The sequence below is a fragment of the Sinocyclocheilus rhinocerous genome, unplaced genomic scaffold (genome assembly GCF_001515625.1).
Source record: "Sinocyclocheilus rhinocerous isolate Xijiao unplaced genomic scaffold, SAMN03320098_v1.1 scaffold226, whole genome shotgun sequence".
Lineage (NCBI taxonomy): Eukaryota > Metazoa > Chordata > Actinopteri > Cypriniformes > Cyprinidae > Sinocyclocheilus > Sinocyclocheilus rhinocerous.
This window is the reverse complement of record NW_015631726.1, coordinates 71,026-84,771: the sequence shown is the minus strand read 5'-3', so window position 1 is coordinate 84,771 and position 13,746 is coordinate 71,026. Positions and strand designations below refer to the sequence as shown.

At 35.7% G+C, this 13,746-nt stretch overlaps 2 protein-coding genes across 2 annotated transcripts in view; both read right to left on the bottom strand.

Moving 5' to 3' along the window:
- The window catches only part of LOC107741900 (voltage-dependent L-type calcium channel subunit beta-4), a 30,058-nt gene extending 29,528 nt beyond the window's left edge, over positions 1-530 (bottom strand). Inside the window, exon 1 of the mRNA XM_016554695.1 lies at positions 325-530. Within this exon, the coding sequence (XP_016410181.1) occupies positions 325-387 (63 nt within the window). The 5' untranslated portion in view covers positions 388-530. The remainder of the gene's footprint in view (positions 1-324) is intronic.
- Positions 531-2,235: 1,705 nt separating this feature from the next.
- Positions 2,236-13,746, bottom strand: part of LOC107741902 (signal transducing adapter molecule 2-like) — a 12,317-nt gene continuing 806 nt past the window's right edge. The window contains exons 2-14 of the mRNA XM_016554697.1: positions 12,956-13,040; positions 12,624-12,699; positions 11,065-11,160; positions 10,789-10,935; positions 6,849-6,918; positions 6,468-6,660; positions 6,214-6,308; positions 6,034-6,116; positions 5,822-5,909; positions 4,949-5,003; positions 4,699-4,855; positions 4,436-4,578; positions 2,236-2,956 (exon numbers count right to left, since the gene is read on the bottom strand). Coding sequence (XP_016410183.1) covers positions 2,755-2,956; positions 4,436-4,578; positions 4,699-4,855; positions 4,949-5,003; positions 5,822-5,909; positions 6,034-6,116; positions 6,214-6,308; positions 6,468-6,660; positions 6,849-6,918; positions 10,789-10,935; positions 11,065-11,160; positions 12,624-12,699; positions 12,956-13,040 — 1,490 coding nt within the window. The 3' untranslated portion in view covers positions 2,236-2,754. The remainder of the gene's footprint in view (positions 2,957-4,435; positions 4,579-4,698; positions 4,856-4,948; positions 5,004-5,821; positions 5,910-6,033; positions 6,117-6,213; positions 6,309-6,467; positions 6,661-6,848; positions 6,919-10,788; positions 10,936-11,064; positions 11,161-12,623; positions 12,700-12,955; positions 13,041-13,746) is intronic.

Sequence of the window (13,746 nt, the reverse complement as noted above, 5' to 3'; positions counted from 1 at the left end):
GATCTTATATATATATATATATATACACACACACACACACACACCTGTACAACTTGTATAAAGTACATCTATGCAGTGTACAAAATTCAAAGATAATGTTTGCAATGCAGTATTACAGAATTATGAATATTCAAATATTCAAATTAGTCATTTCAAATGAGTAAAAACCCTTTCAGTGGGGGCATGTTGTCATTGTTGGCAGACTAGAAAGAAATATGTGTATTATGGATAAATTTAAAGTCGTTGGATCCTATAAAGACAAACAGAACTATGTGTGTTTGGTGCAGATTCCCATCGCATTATCACCTTCTCCCGCGTCCTTACCTGAAAAATCGGCTTCTGAACCCCGTCGCTTATCCCGTGTCGGGTGTAGATGTGCCGGGACATTTCTGCGAGTTCATCGGTCCACGGAGGTGGCTGCCTTTCGGTCCCGGTCCACTGGCTCGGCGGAGGAGGGTATTGAACTGTTTGCTCCAGTTTCGCTGCGGTGTCCGCGGTCCGAAGACGAGGCTTGTGCGCGCTGAGCTCTTGGTGACTGATGCAGTGTGTGCAGCTGTAGTGTAGATCGGTCACCACTAGAGCAGCATCACGAGCTAACTTACTGTACAGCGTATTTAGCTGCTCGACAGAGGTCATCAGATATATTGCTTTTTTTTTTTTTTTGGACATGTATCCTGTCATTCTTTCATGTACATCCAATTACAGTAGTATATGAAAATTCCATCTGTACCAACAATAAATGTAGGCTAACAACATCAAGTCATCCATCATAAGTTGTTGGCAAGATCCCCCCCCCCCCAAAAAAACAACCTAAGCTAAAAGCAAAGGCTAATGATTAGAAGAAAATAGTATTAGCTTTCAAACTACGTCATGCTACATTTAAGTTACTTCATGTTTTATAAACATGAAATATTAAAAATTGTTAACTGCAGTTTGATCGATGTGCATTATAAAAATTAAAAAAAAACACCGAAAGGGGTACAACAAAAAACTATTGCAAGTTGTCGTTTTTATGGTCTCCCAGGTATATCAGAACATCAGATGAAAAACATGAGAATTACTGTAGGGCATGTCTTTTTTTTAATGGTGCATGCTGTATCTACAAAGAGCTGATAAGGAAATGCTAAATTGCAGGGGGATTTATATCATACACAGCTGTAGCAGCTTTTCCTAGAGACTCTATGAGGATTCACCCATGAGGTTGATAATTAGTAGCATATCAGCTGTGCAAGAAGATTAGCAAGAAGATTTTAACAAAACATAACCAGATATGATGCACAAATCCTGTAAAATAAAACTGAATAATTAACATTCAGCATCTCCAAATCAATTGAGAATAGATCAGTTTGGGAGGACGCAGCACATGTTGAAACACAGGTAGTTTTTATTTTCTGAAGACTGTAAGAGTTCACCGTGTTACAAAAGGAATTTGAAAAATAAGCGGGCAGGATACAAAGAAATCTTGATGTTACAAAACATTGAGTCCATGAGTACAATACAGATTTCTCTCTAAATCTCTTAAAACATACAGGTTTACAAATATACAGCAGCTTTTGAAATAAAGTCTTTTGAATTGGTTTCTATGTTTATTACGTCTCGTGAAAGAACAAGGCATCTGGTGGTAAATAAATGTTTATAAAGTTAAGGTGCAATACAGACAAAGCCAGATATTTAACATCTAATATACAATATTTTTTTCCGAGCAGTTTATGAAAAAAAATAAAGACAATTTTCATCTATTTTTTACTACATAAATCCCATTTTAACGAGAATGAAAGCGGTCTATATGTTAAAGAAATTATACATTTCAGTTAAGAAGAAATGGGTGGGTATATCAGAAAAGCACATTTCTTCACATACATAAGAAGCAAAAAAACAACAATTAATTCATCATTTCCAGCAGAGGAGTCATAGACCAGATGAAAATTACACTGTATGCAATTTTACATGCCTTAAATTAAGTCAAACAACAGCAAACACCCACAATGCAAACACAAACAGTACTTGCATATTATAAATATCATTATACAGTGAAACATATGGATTGACAATAAAGGGATTGCATTTGTGACCACTGTCAATTCTAAAGCACAGTTTGCAAAGGAATTTAGGAATATTACATGTAGCCTGTAGTAAACTGTGTCCCTACTACATCGGTCCCATAATTTTGGAATCACTAACAGCAGAATGAACCTAAAACTGCCATTTTGATTGTAGGAGTTTATAGAATTATTGGCACATAAATTCATTCCAGATTTGGTGATCCATGTATAATCTTCTTCATACAATCATCCTCTCTTATAATGCATAAAAACCCACATTTGCTTTGAAAGGAAAGAAATCAAAGTCTTGGGTCAGTTAACACAGAATATAAATGAAAATGGCAACAATTAATCATAAGATTTGTCTCTTCAAATGAGGAAAAGTATGCATGTATGTGCATTTTACTATGTTATCTTAAATTCTCAATCATTAAAAAGAAGAATATGCTGGTGATTATCACAAGACGACAAAAATGATGTTTATGGTTAGTGTGACTCATTCCATCAACTCTGAACACCTTCCCTAAACTGCTTCATGTGTTAGCAAGTGCTTGCTTCCTTTCAAGCGGATTACATCTTTGTCCTGTGAAGACAAATGTCAGCGAATTTTTGCATACCCCCTGACATCGATAGAGACGTGAGAGAAAAATACTCTCGACCTCATTTCACCATTTGGAATTTGCAATGAATATTAATGGCTGTGGAGTCAGCCTTACATAAGGGGTTGCTGGTAGAAGGCTGCTTGTTGCTGCTGAGGTGCAGGTTGGGCCGGAGCGGACATCGGATAGGAGGCTGGAGGCAGACCAGGATTTGCGTTCTGATAGGCAGACATGTCCATAGCCATGCTCATCTGTGGTGGGTAAGGGGCGGGGGCTCCAGGAGCATGGTTTACATATGCCGCATTCATGGGGCCGCTGCAGGAAATAAGCAATTTGCAGAAATGTAAGGCTAGTTTTCCCAACACCACTATCAGAATGATAAATTTTAAACAAAGCTATCCAAAAAAAGCCTATGTTGACAAGCACACTGCCCGGCATCATGTGCTGATTCCAAAAATAGTGTCCGTTTTGCTCTAGCTCATCGCACTTTCTGAGAAAATATGATGCGCATTTTGTCTCATTTTTGCTTTTACAACCATTTGTAAGGTGAAGAAGTCTTGTATTATCCCTTGATAGTTTAAAACTATTTGTACAATCTCATCTGAAGACATTATTTTATGCCTATTCCTGATTTCAAGGTTAGCACAAGCAAACATGACCCATATTTCCATCAATTCACATCTTGTGAAGCAAAACGCTCTGTGTTTGTAAGAAACAAATCCATAAAGACATTTTTTAACTTCAAACAATTAGTCCTCTATCCATAATATTGCTTTCTCCAGAGAAAACGTCATCAGGAGAGAAATCAAGCACCGCTTACAAGCGATAACAATCTAAAACAGTTCTAAACAAATATATATGTGGATTTTGATGTGAGAAGACTCCATGTTGATGTTGATTTGTTTATTATAAAACGCAGCTTTTCACATCACAAGACGTTAATTGATGGACTGGAATCATGTGGATTACTTGTGAATTATCGTGGTGTTTTTAACAGCCATTTGAACTCATTCAAATCATGAGGTCAGTCCGGCGGCACCCATTCACTGCAGAGAATCCATTTGTAAACAAGCTAACGCTACATTTCTTCAAATCTGTTGTGATGAAGAATCAGACACATCTACATCTTGGATGGCCTGAAGGTGAGTCAGTTGTCAGCAAACGCTTGTTTTTGGGTGAAATATTACTTTAAACAAATACAGTAAACTATTGAAGATGGAGAATGGGAGCTTCTGTGCGTTTGCGCTCAGGTGCTGGTTTTCTCATCGTTGTCAAAATAAAAGTCCCACTACTGACACTTAGCAGCCAAACAGAAAAACGTACTGGTCAATGCCGATAATTTAAAAAAAAGATATCAACACATCTGCCTCTGTGATAAACTTAGTGGAAAACTAATACACTTTTTTTCATTCACTGTTGGAGTGGACATGATTAGCTTGTTTTTGGGTGAAATATTACTTTAAACAAATACAGTAAACTATTGAAGATGGAGAATGGGAGCTTCTGTGCGTTTGCGCTCAGGTGCTGGTTTTCTCATCGTTGTCAAAATAAAAGTCCCACTACTGACACTTAGCAGCCAAACAGAAAAACGTACTGGTCAATGCCGATAATTAAAAAAAAAAGATATCAACACATCTGCCTCTGTGATAAACTTAGTGGAAAACTAATACACTTTTCTTCATTCACTGTTGGAGTGGACATGATTTGATTTTTTGAATAGAAGGCGAAAATTGCATATATAGGAATAAAAGACAAGGTCAAAGTTGCTTCAAAATTAGAGGTAGACTAGATTACCTGATGTAAGGAGGTTGTGTTGGCTGGCTGGTGGGCACTGAATTGACTGAAGGAGGAAGGGAGCAGAGAGGTCCAACTTGGTCCGTAAGACTATATCCCTGTGGAACACCAGAGGACATGTAGGCTCCAGATGGCTGGTAACCCTGAAAGAGATAAGAAATAATAAATTAAGAAGTCAGAATAATACAAAACAGAATTGTCTGTGTCACAAAATATAATGGACTGAATTGGCACTAATTCTCTATTTAAATGGCAAAGCAAACCTGCATAGCGAGAGGAGTAGGGGCTCCTGGGTAAGTGCCTTGGAGACCCTGCATTTTGGAGTATGCATTGTAAAGAGGAGCCTCATTCATTAGCTGGTTATACAGTTCCAGAGCCTCCAGCAACTTCACATTCAGCTCGGACAACTCTGAGTGCTTCCTGCAGGAATGAGAGTGAGAAGATTTTCCTCATATGCAAAAGACTGAAAAAACAGCCAACCTATTCTGGCGTTAAGTTTTGATTTCAACAAACCTGTCGATTTCTTGTAGTTTCTCATCAATCATCGGGTTCATCTTTTCACAAGCATCTAGAAGAACAGAACAAAAGATTAACACTCTGGAATTGGGTCTAACATCATTTACTCAGAGGAACTGTCAGGTTCAGTGATCTTGTGTGCAATGTAACATTTGACAGTAGAATTGTGTAACTGTGATAAAATACCTAGCAAAGTTTTTTATATTTTCATAAAAAAAAAACCCATTTACATTTATAACACTATACCGGTACTTTGCATTTTATTACCTTGGCAGTAAAAACAATTCATGCCGCTGCGTAGGGGTTTCTAACACAACAGATGAGGAAGTGACAAGAAATTTGACATTTTTCTCTTTTCTGGCCAATGTAATCAATCTCTCAATATTTCGTCATCTTTTGGGAAATCACAGAAATGCTATTGTGGGTTTTTTCTTTTGCTTTTGAAGCAAATGGGAATGCAAAAATATATTTCACTACTATAGAAGTTTATCCAACTATTACAAATTCTGTTTCTGAGAAACATGGAAACATGGAAACGGTCCATAAGAACCAATATTCTAGAGATCCATGTAATGACATGACCTAAAATTCCTTATAATGTCATATTTTGCGGTTTTTTCTTTTGCTTTTGAAGCAAATGGGAATGCAAAAATATATTTCACTACTATAGAAGTTTATCCAACTATTACAAATTCTGTTTCTGAGAAACATGGAAACATGGAAACGGTCCATAAGAACCAATATTCTAGAGATCCATGTAATGACATGACCTAAAATTCCTTATAATGTCATATTTTGTTTGTACGCCTCATCCCTACACATAAATGTAATCAACGTTAAACAAGAGCTCAAAAAGGGTCTTCCTCGTACCTTCTAATGTGAGCAGGTCCGGGCCGTCAGGTGAGGCATCTGCAGGGTCTGTGTTCTGGAGCAGGTAGAGAGTTTTGTCCATTTTCTCCTGTAGGGAACAGAGTCAGTGATTAACACAAGACAAGAGAACTTCACCAAGAGCCCGTTGATCATATCAATTACACTTCTCTAGATAAGTGGAGACATGTGGCCGAAGATCATCCGGCACTCACCTCATCTATATACACAGGCTCAGGCTCAGCTTTGACTTCAACGATGGGCTCCTCTGGGGCTACGGTCTTCTCTACATACATCACTACAGGAAAGAGAATTCAGGAGATATGCATGCGCAATCTGAATAGAAAAAAATGCATTATTCCTGTTAAAAAAAACAAGGTTATAAAGTGTATTACCAGGGTCTGGTTCGGCATTCAGGTTAGTGGTGACAAAGTTTGATGGGAAGAGGCCTACTCCTCGATGATTCTCTCCTTTCCACCAGTTTGGATCACTGTTGGATAACAGCGACATTACTTCTCAATGGACAATGGGTTATGGGAAATTTAAAGACAGCATTAACAAATTCAATTGTAAATGAAATTATTTCTCTCTCTTTTTTGAGACACACACACAACACTTATAAAATAACGTCCTTGAACGATCAGTTTACCTGTCATCAAGGATGATCACAAGCTCTCCAGCCTTAAACGTGAGCTCATTGTCTTCCGCCGCTTCAAAATCATAGAGGGCACGCACTTTACGGGACTCTTTCCCTCCGTTGGTGTTGTAGGGTGGATCAGCTATCATGGTAAGGGGTCGTGTCTCTGCCTGCTGTTTCTGTTCCTGTAGGGACAGCTCAATGGCTGCATCGAGCAAAATACATACACTCATTATCTAGGTACAGAGGACTATAGCTTGATTCCACAGTTACGATGCCAAAGATTTTTATTGATGCTTTGGCAGGGGCCCAAAATCATTAGTCAGACAAGACTAAATAAACGATAATAACAAAAAAGTATATGAAAGTACGTTAGCATGAAGAGTCTCTCACCTTTGGCCAGATCATCATCATCAGCCGCTTTGCTGGTGGCAGGAGTGCTGTTGGGCTTTGTGCTGGAGCTCTGCAAGTAGAGATCACGTTACAACTGATTTGCAAAAAAATACAGAAACAACAGTAATATTGTGAAATATTATTGCAATTTAAAATACCGGTTTTCTATAAAGTTAAGAAGAACAGCATTTATTCAAAATACAAATATTTTCTAACAATATAAGTCTTTACTATCACTTTGTATCAATTTAACACATCTTTGCTGAATAAAAGTATTCATTTCTTTTTAAAAAAGAAAGTTTTTTTTTTACTGACCCCAAACTTTTGAACAGTAGTGTATATTGTTAGAAAAGATTTCTATTTTGAATAAATGCTGTTCTTTTTAACTTTTTATTCATCAAAGAATGCTGAAACATATTAAGCAGCACAACTGTTTTCAACATTGATAATAAATCAGCATATTAGAATGATTTCTGAAGGATCATGTGACACTGAAGACTGGAGTAATGATGCTGAAAATTCAGCTTTGCATCACAGGAATAAATTAGATTTTAAAGTATATTAAAACAGAAACCCATTATTTTAAATTCCAATAATATTTCACAATATTACCGTTTTGTATTATATTTTTTATTATTATATTATACACAATATTATATTTTCTGTATTTTTGATTAAATTAAATGCAGCCTTGATGAGCAGAAGAGACTTCTTTAAAAAACATTAAAAATCTTACTGATCCCAAACTTTTGAACGGCAGTGTATATATTTATCTATTTATCCTTATCTATTATATATACATACACACTACAACTCACAAGTTTGGAATATGTACAGTTTTTTTGAATGTTTCTAAAAGAAGTCTTATGCTCACCAACGCTGCATTTGTTTGATCAAAAATACAGAAACAACAGTAATATTGTGAAATATTTTTACAATTTAAAAGAACTGTTTCTATTTGAATATGTTTTAAAATGTAATTTATTCCTGTGATGGCAAAGCTGAATTTTTTATTGTGTTCGTTGGTCCCACTTTTGCTGCCAAAACATCCCTGACCCGTCGAGGCACGGACTCCACTAGACCCCTGAAGGTGTGCTGTGGTATCTGGCACTAAGATGTTAGCAGCAGATCCTTTAAGTCCTGTAAGTTGCGAGGTGGGGCCTCCATGGATCGGACTTGTTTGTTCAGCACATCCCACAGATGCTCGATTGGATTGAGATCTGGGGAATTTGGAGGCCAAGTCCAAGTTGTGCTCCTCAAGCCATTCCTGAATCATTTTTGCTTTGTGGCAGGGCGCATTATCCTCCTGAAAAAGGCCACAGCCACCAGGGAATACGGTTTCCATGAAAGGGTATGGTCTGCAACAATGCTTAGGTAGGTGGTATGTGTCAAAAAGTCACATCCACATGGATGGCAGGACCCAAGGTTTCCCAGCAGAACATTGCCCAAAGCATCACACTGCCTCCACCGGCTTGCCTTCTTCCCATAGTGCATCCTGCTGCCATGTCCCACCCAGGTAAGCGGTGCACACGCACCCTGCCATCCACGTGATGTAAAAGAAAACATGATTCATCAGACCAAGCCACCTTCTTCCACTGCTCAGTGGTCCAGTTCTGATGCTCACGTGCCCAGTGTTGGCGCTTTCGGCGTCGGTGGACAGGGGTCAGCATGGGCACCCTGACTGGTCTGCGGCTATGTAGCCCCATACGCAACAAACTGCGATTCACTGTGTATTCTGACACCTTTCCATCAGAACCAGCATTAACTTCTCAGAAATCATTCTAATATGCTGATTTGCTGCTCAAAAAACATTTATTATTATCATTAACTTCTTGAGCAATTTGAGCTACAGTAGGTTTCTTTGATGAATAAAAAGTTCAGAAGAACAGCATTTATCTGAAATAGAAATCTTTTGTAACATTTTAAATGTCTTTATCATCCCTTTTGATCAATTTAAAGCATCCATGCTAAATAAAAGTATTAATTTCTATCATTTCTCCACCCCCCCACAAAAAAATTATACTGACTTCAAGCTTTTGAATGGTATAATGTATAATGCTACAAAAGCTTTTTATTTCAGATAAATGTATATTTTGCACAACTGTTATATGAACACAGAACTATAATGCCATCTATAGGCGTACTAGAGCAAATACTCAAGAAAAGAAAAAAACTGATACCAACCAAACCATTTACATAAGTAAGTTTTTGAGATAACATTTACATGACGACCTCTGAGTGACACAGTAAAGTCTTGTGACCTATTTTATGTAGTCGGTACTCATTAACAGCTATGGAAATGTTTACATGCACTTGTCCTTTTGTCAAACAAAATGATCTAACAATAAATGAAGGAAAAGAATAACAAAGAAGAACTGACATCTCATGGGCCATGAGGGAAGTGTGGCAAATATGTGACAGGAAATTCCATTCTGTCTGCTTGATTCTCTTGTCTCAAGTTTACACACATGCTTCAGCATTCCAGACACACTCAGCTGATTTATACGCCTCTAACCTAGACAGCTAAAGTGTTAGCAGACATGTCATGTGAGGAACAGTGGTCATGTTTAGTCACATGATTAATTTATGATCCATCTCTCATAGAGAGGTGGCTGACTATTGGTTATTAACTATGGGCATTTATGGTATCTTTAAAAACAACATGGCCTTTTTCAAAGATTGACTAAACAAAACAGTAAAAACAAAGAAAAATCACCCCATAATAAAATAAAAATAAAAAGCTTGCGATTGCTTACACACTACCGTTCAAGAGTTCTATCAATCGAGAGAGTTTTATATTATTAACAGTAATATTGTTAAATATTACTACAGTTTTTAAAAAACTGTTTCTATTTTGCTATATTTGAACATGGATTTTTTTTTTCAGTGATGGCAAAGCTGATTAGCTGGAGCCATTAGTCCAGTTTTCAGTCTCACATGATCCTTCAGAAATCATTCTAATATGCTGATTTTTTGACATGTACTCATTGATATGTGAATCTTTTTTTTTTTCAAGGATTCTTTGATTAATAGAAAGTTCAAAAGAACAGCATTTATTTAAAAAAGAAATCTTTTGTGATTTTATAAATGTCACTTTTAATTAAATTAATGTCCTTGCTGAATAAAAGTATTAATTTATAAAAAATAAAATAAAATAATAATAATAATAATATATTAAAGGGGTCATACGATGCTGCTAAAAAGAACATTATTTTGTGTATTTGGTGTAATCAAATGTGTTTTTTCGCATAGTTCATTAGTTATTCTGTTTGTATTTCCTGTACTGGTAGGTCACAGAAATCTGTGACAGATGTATCTGTTGTCATGCCATGTCTGCAGTGTACGTCATTGCAATGTTCTTTCAAAGTTTCTGGGACTGATATTGTCAAATGTTAGTCTATGTACAAAAGTCTATGTATGTTGTAGTTGGTTTCATTTATGAATTAATATATAATAACTGTATATCATACACTACCATTGCAGTTTGGGGTCAGTAAGATTATATATATATATATAATCTTACTGACCCCAAACTGCAATGGTAGTGTATGATATACAGTTATTATATATTAATTCATAAATGAAACCAACTACAACATACATAGACTTTTGTACATAGACTAACATTTGACAATATCAGTCCCAGAAACTTTGAAAGAACATTGCAATGACGTACACTGCAGACATGGCATGACAACAAGGTGACACAGATACATCTGTCACAGATTTCTGTGACCTACCAGTACAGGAAATACAAACAGAATAACTAATGAACTATGCGAAATTAGGATCTAAAAAGTCGCTATGAAAGTAAACCCAGACAAATTACAGGGTCATATATCTAGGTCAAATACCAGCAGCTGCTGTCTGTTCATTAGCATTTGTGTTAATGGACAGCTGACATGATAAAGTAAGATCCAACAGGATCAAGTTGGAATACCTGGGTGTTTGCGGTGGGAAAGGACACTCCGTCTTCTTTGAGGGACTTGATGGTGGCACTGATGAGACTCAGCTGTGTGTCTTTCTGGAAATCTTCGGCCCACTCCACCATCAGGGCCTTGAGTTTCTCAGCAACCTTTGGGTGAACCTGAGGAGAAGAGACCGAGGATGGTAGACATTATCAACAGACAAGCAAGTTTATTATACTTTGAAACAAGGATTTGTCCTGTTGTATGTAATTACCCTTTAATTTATGCAGTGAGCTAAAGTTCCTTACCTTGTTCAACACACCACGAACTTCACTGGCAAACTCCCGCGAGCAGATTTCTAGGTGAAAGATTTTTCCACTGTTTGAAACGCAGGCACCCATCAACTAAATAGAGAAAATACAGCAATATTTGAGTAACCATTATTTGCATTAAATACATGTTGCCCCTTTGTAATATTATTAGAAAATACGGGATTATTTTCCACTGTTATGCTGATGATACTCAACTATATATCTCAACAAGACCAGATGAAACCTCAAAATTATCTAAGCTAACAGAGTGTGTTGTAAATGTAAAAGATTGGATGACCAAAAATTTTCTCTTATTAAATTCGGATAAGACAGAGATATTACTTATTGGACCAAAAGACAGTACACAGAATCTCTTGGATTACAATGTGCAACTAGACGGATGTACTGTTACTTCCTCTACAGTCAAAACTTTAATTGATTTTTCCGTACATTTCATATATATGTACATTAACTGACAGTCACCACTGATAAGCTACCACTAAATATTGTAGAAACTTAATTTGCTGTAAAGTTGCTTTGCAACGATTTGTATCGTGAAAAGCGCTATACAAATAAACTTGAATTGAATTTAATTAAAAAAAAAATTTTAATCAATGAATTTCCTGTTATTTGAACATACTAGATATGTATTTAAAAAAATAATTGATTCAGACTGATTTGCGAACAGGTATTTGTGAACAGGTAAATTCAAATGTATATTCACTAAAAAGTCTGGAAAATGTCATTTAAAAACGTCCTGATACTTCTAGGATTTCCATGACAATAAAAAGCAGTGATTGCACACTTGTTACATTTCTATAAATGTTTATGCTTCAAATGTGCATAAATGAAATGTGATATCATAATAAAGATTATTAATAATAATAACAATAATTCTGACAAGTATATAACTGTTTATTCTTTGAATATGTGTAAATAAAATGTAGACACAAAATAAAGATTCATAATAATGATATTAATAATAATAATTATTGTTATAGTTGTTATTGCACACTTGTAACATTACATTTCTATAACTGTTATTACTTTTAATGTGTGTAAATTAAATGTGACATCATGATAAATATTAATACTACTACTAATAAATTGTATTATTACTAACATTATCATCATTATTATAAAAATTACATATATTATTATTACAACAAATTCAGCAACTCAAAAATTAAAAATAAAGAGCACATCGACCCACTTTATTCCTTTGTAATACCTATGTAATACATTTTTGTAAAGATACAGCCAGATGAGAAAGAATTAGAAGATATCTAAAAATAGATTGAGACATCTATGCAGGCTGAGATTTTGGGGAGTGGGAGCCCACAGAGATGTCTGTCACTTCCAGATGCTACAGAGCGCTCTGGAGTTTTTACAGCTTTAGTTTCTTCTATACTAGTTTAGTGTGCAGTGACTATATGCAAGCCATACATAGGTTAATTGTCGTCAAGAACAGAAACACTGTGACAACTCATATCGCTTACTAAACTGTGGGTGTAACTCTGTTTGACTACAATGGGAACTGAAGATGAAGAGCTCACCGTTAATGCTTGCATGGCTACATGAGGGACCTTGTGGTTCACACGCTTCATGATTGACCTGAGACAATCCTTTGCACTATGACAGAAAAAAAAGAGAAAACGACAAAGAGGGGCATGAACATATTTATATTAGGGAGAGATGCACCATTTTTCTACATTAAAAAATACAATAATTAAAATTAAATAGAAATTAATATTTAACAAAAAAGGTATCTATATAAGAAGAACAATAATGCATACAAGCAACATTAATGTTATTAATTGTTACTAAAATAAGCATTAAAAACATATAGTTATTTAAATCTTGTTTGTATGCTGCTATTTCAGCTCACCCATTGGGAGTTGTCCCGACCCGGTCACAGATATCCATAATGAGGCACCAGTCCTCTGATGTGCTAGTTTCACTAGTTGCTTTCTCTGAATATGCAAATGAATAAGCATTCAAAAAAGACAAACTCAAATGAAACTCTCAAAGCAATTTTCTCTTATTACAGAGCCATATCATAACTTAAAAGTCAAAGTTTACACCAGCATGCTCAAAACCTTCACTTACCAAAAAGGCCATAAACACACAATACTGAGTATAATAATAATAATAATAAAATAATAAGTGTGAATATTATCTGATTTACATCCTAGCAATTGAAGAACAATTCTTTAATACATATTTATTAAGCAAGAGGCTTATATCATCCCGTTAAACAGACAAAGTAGCCTGTTTTGCCTGTTATTTTGCATATCCGGCTTGTCTCAACAGGCACAACGACCATTTCTATGATAATACACTAGTGTAGATTAGTTTACCCCTCCTTCAAGAATAAAACAACTTGGGCGCATTTGAATGACTAACATAATGAACACAGGAAAATTTGCATTGCGACATCCAGCAAAGTACAACTTGAAATAAAATGAACAACAACCAAGTGCTTCAAACTCCTCTACAGAGGAACATACAGTGTCACAAGTTCATACACAATAATCTCTCAGGACAAAACTATGAAAAGAAAAACATTGTTCATACTATTGTGTGTTACTTTTGACAAATTAACTCCTATTAATCTTTCAGTCATTCATGCTCACTGGAAATGGGTTAAATATATATATATATATATATATATATATA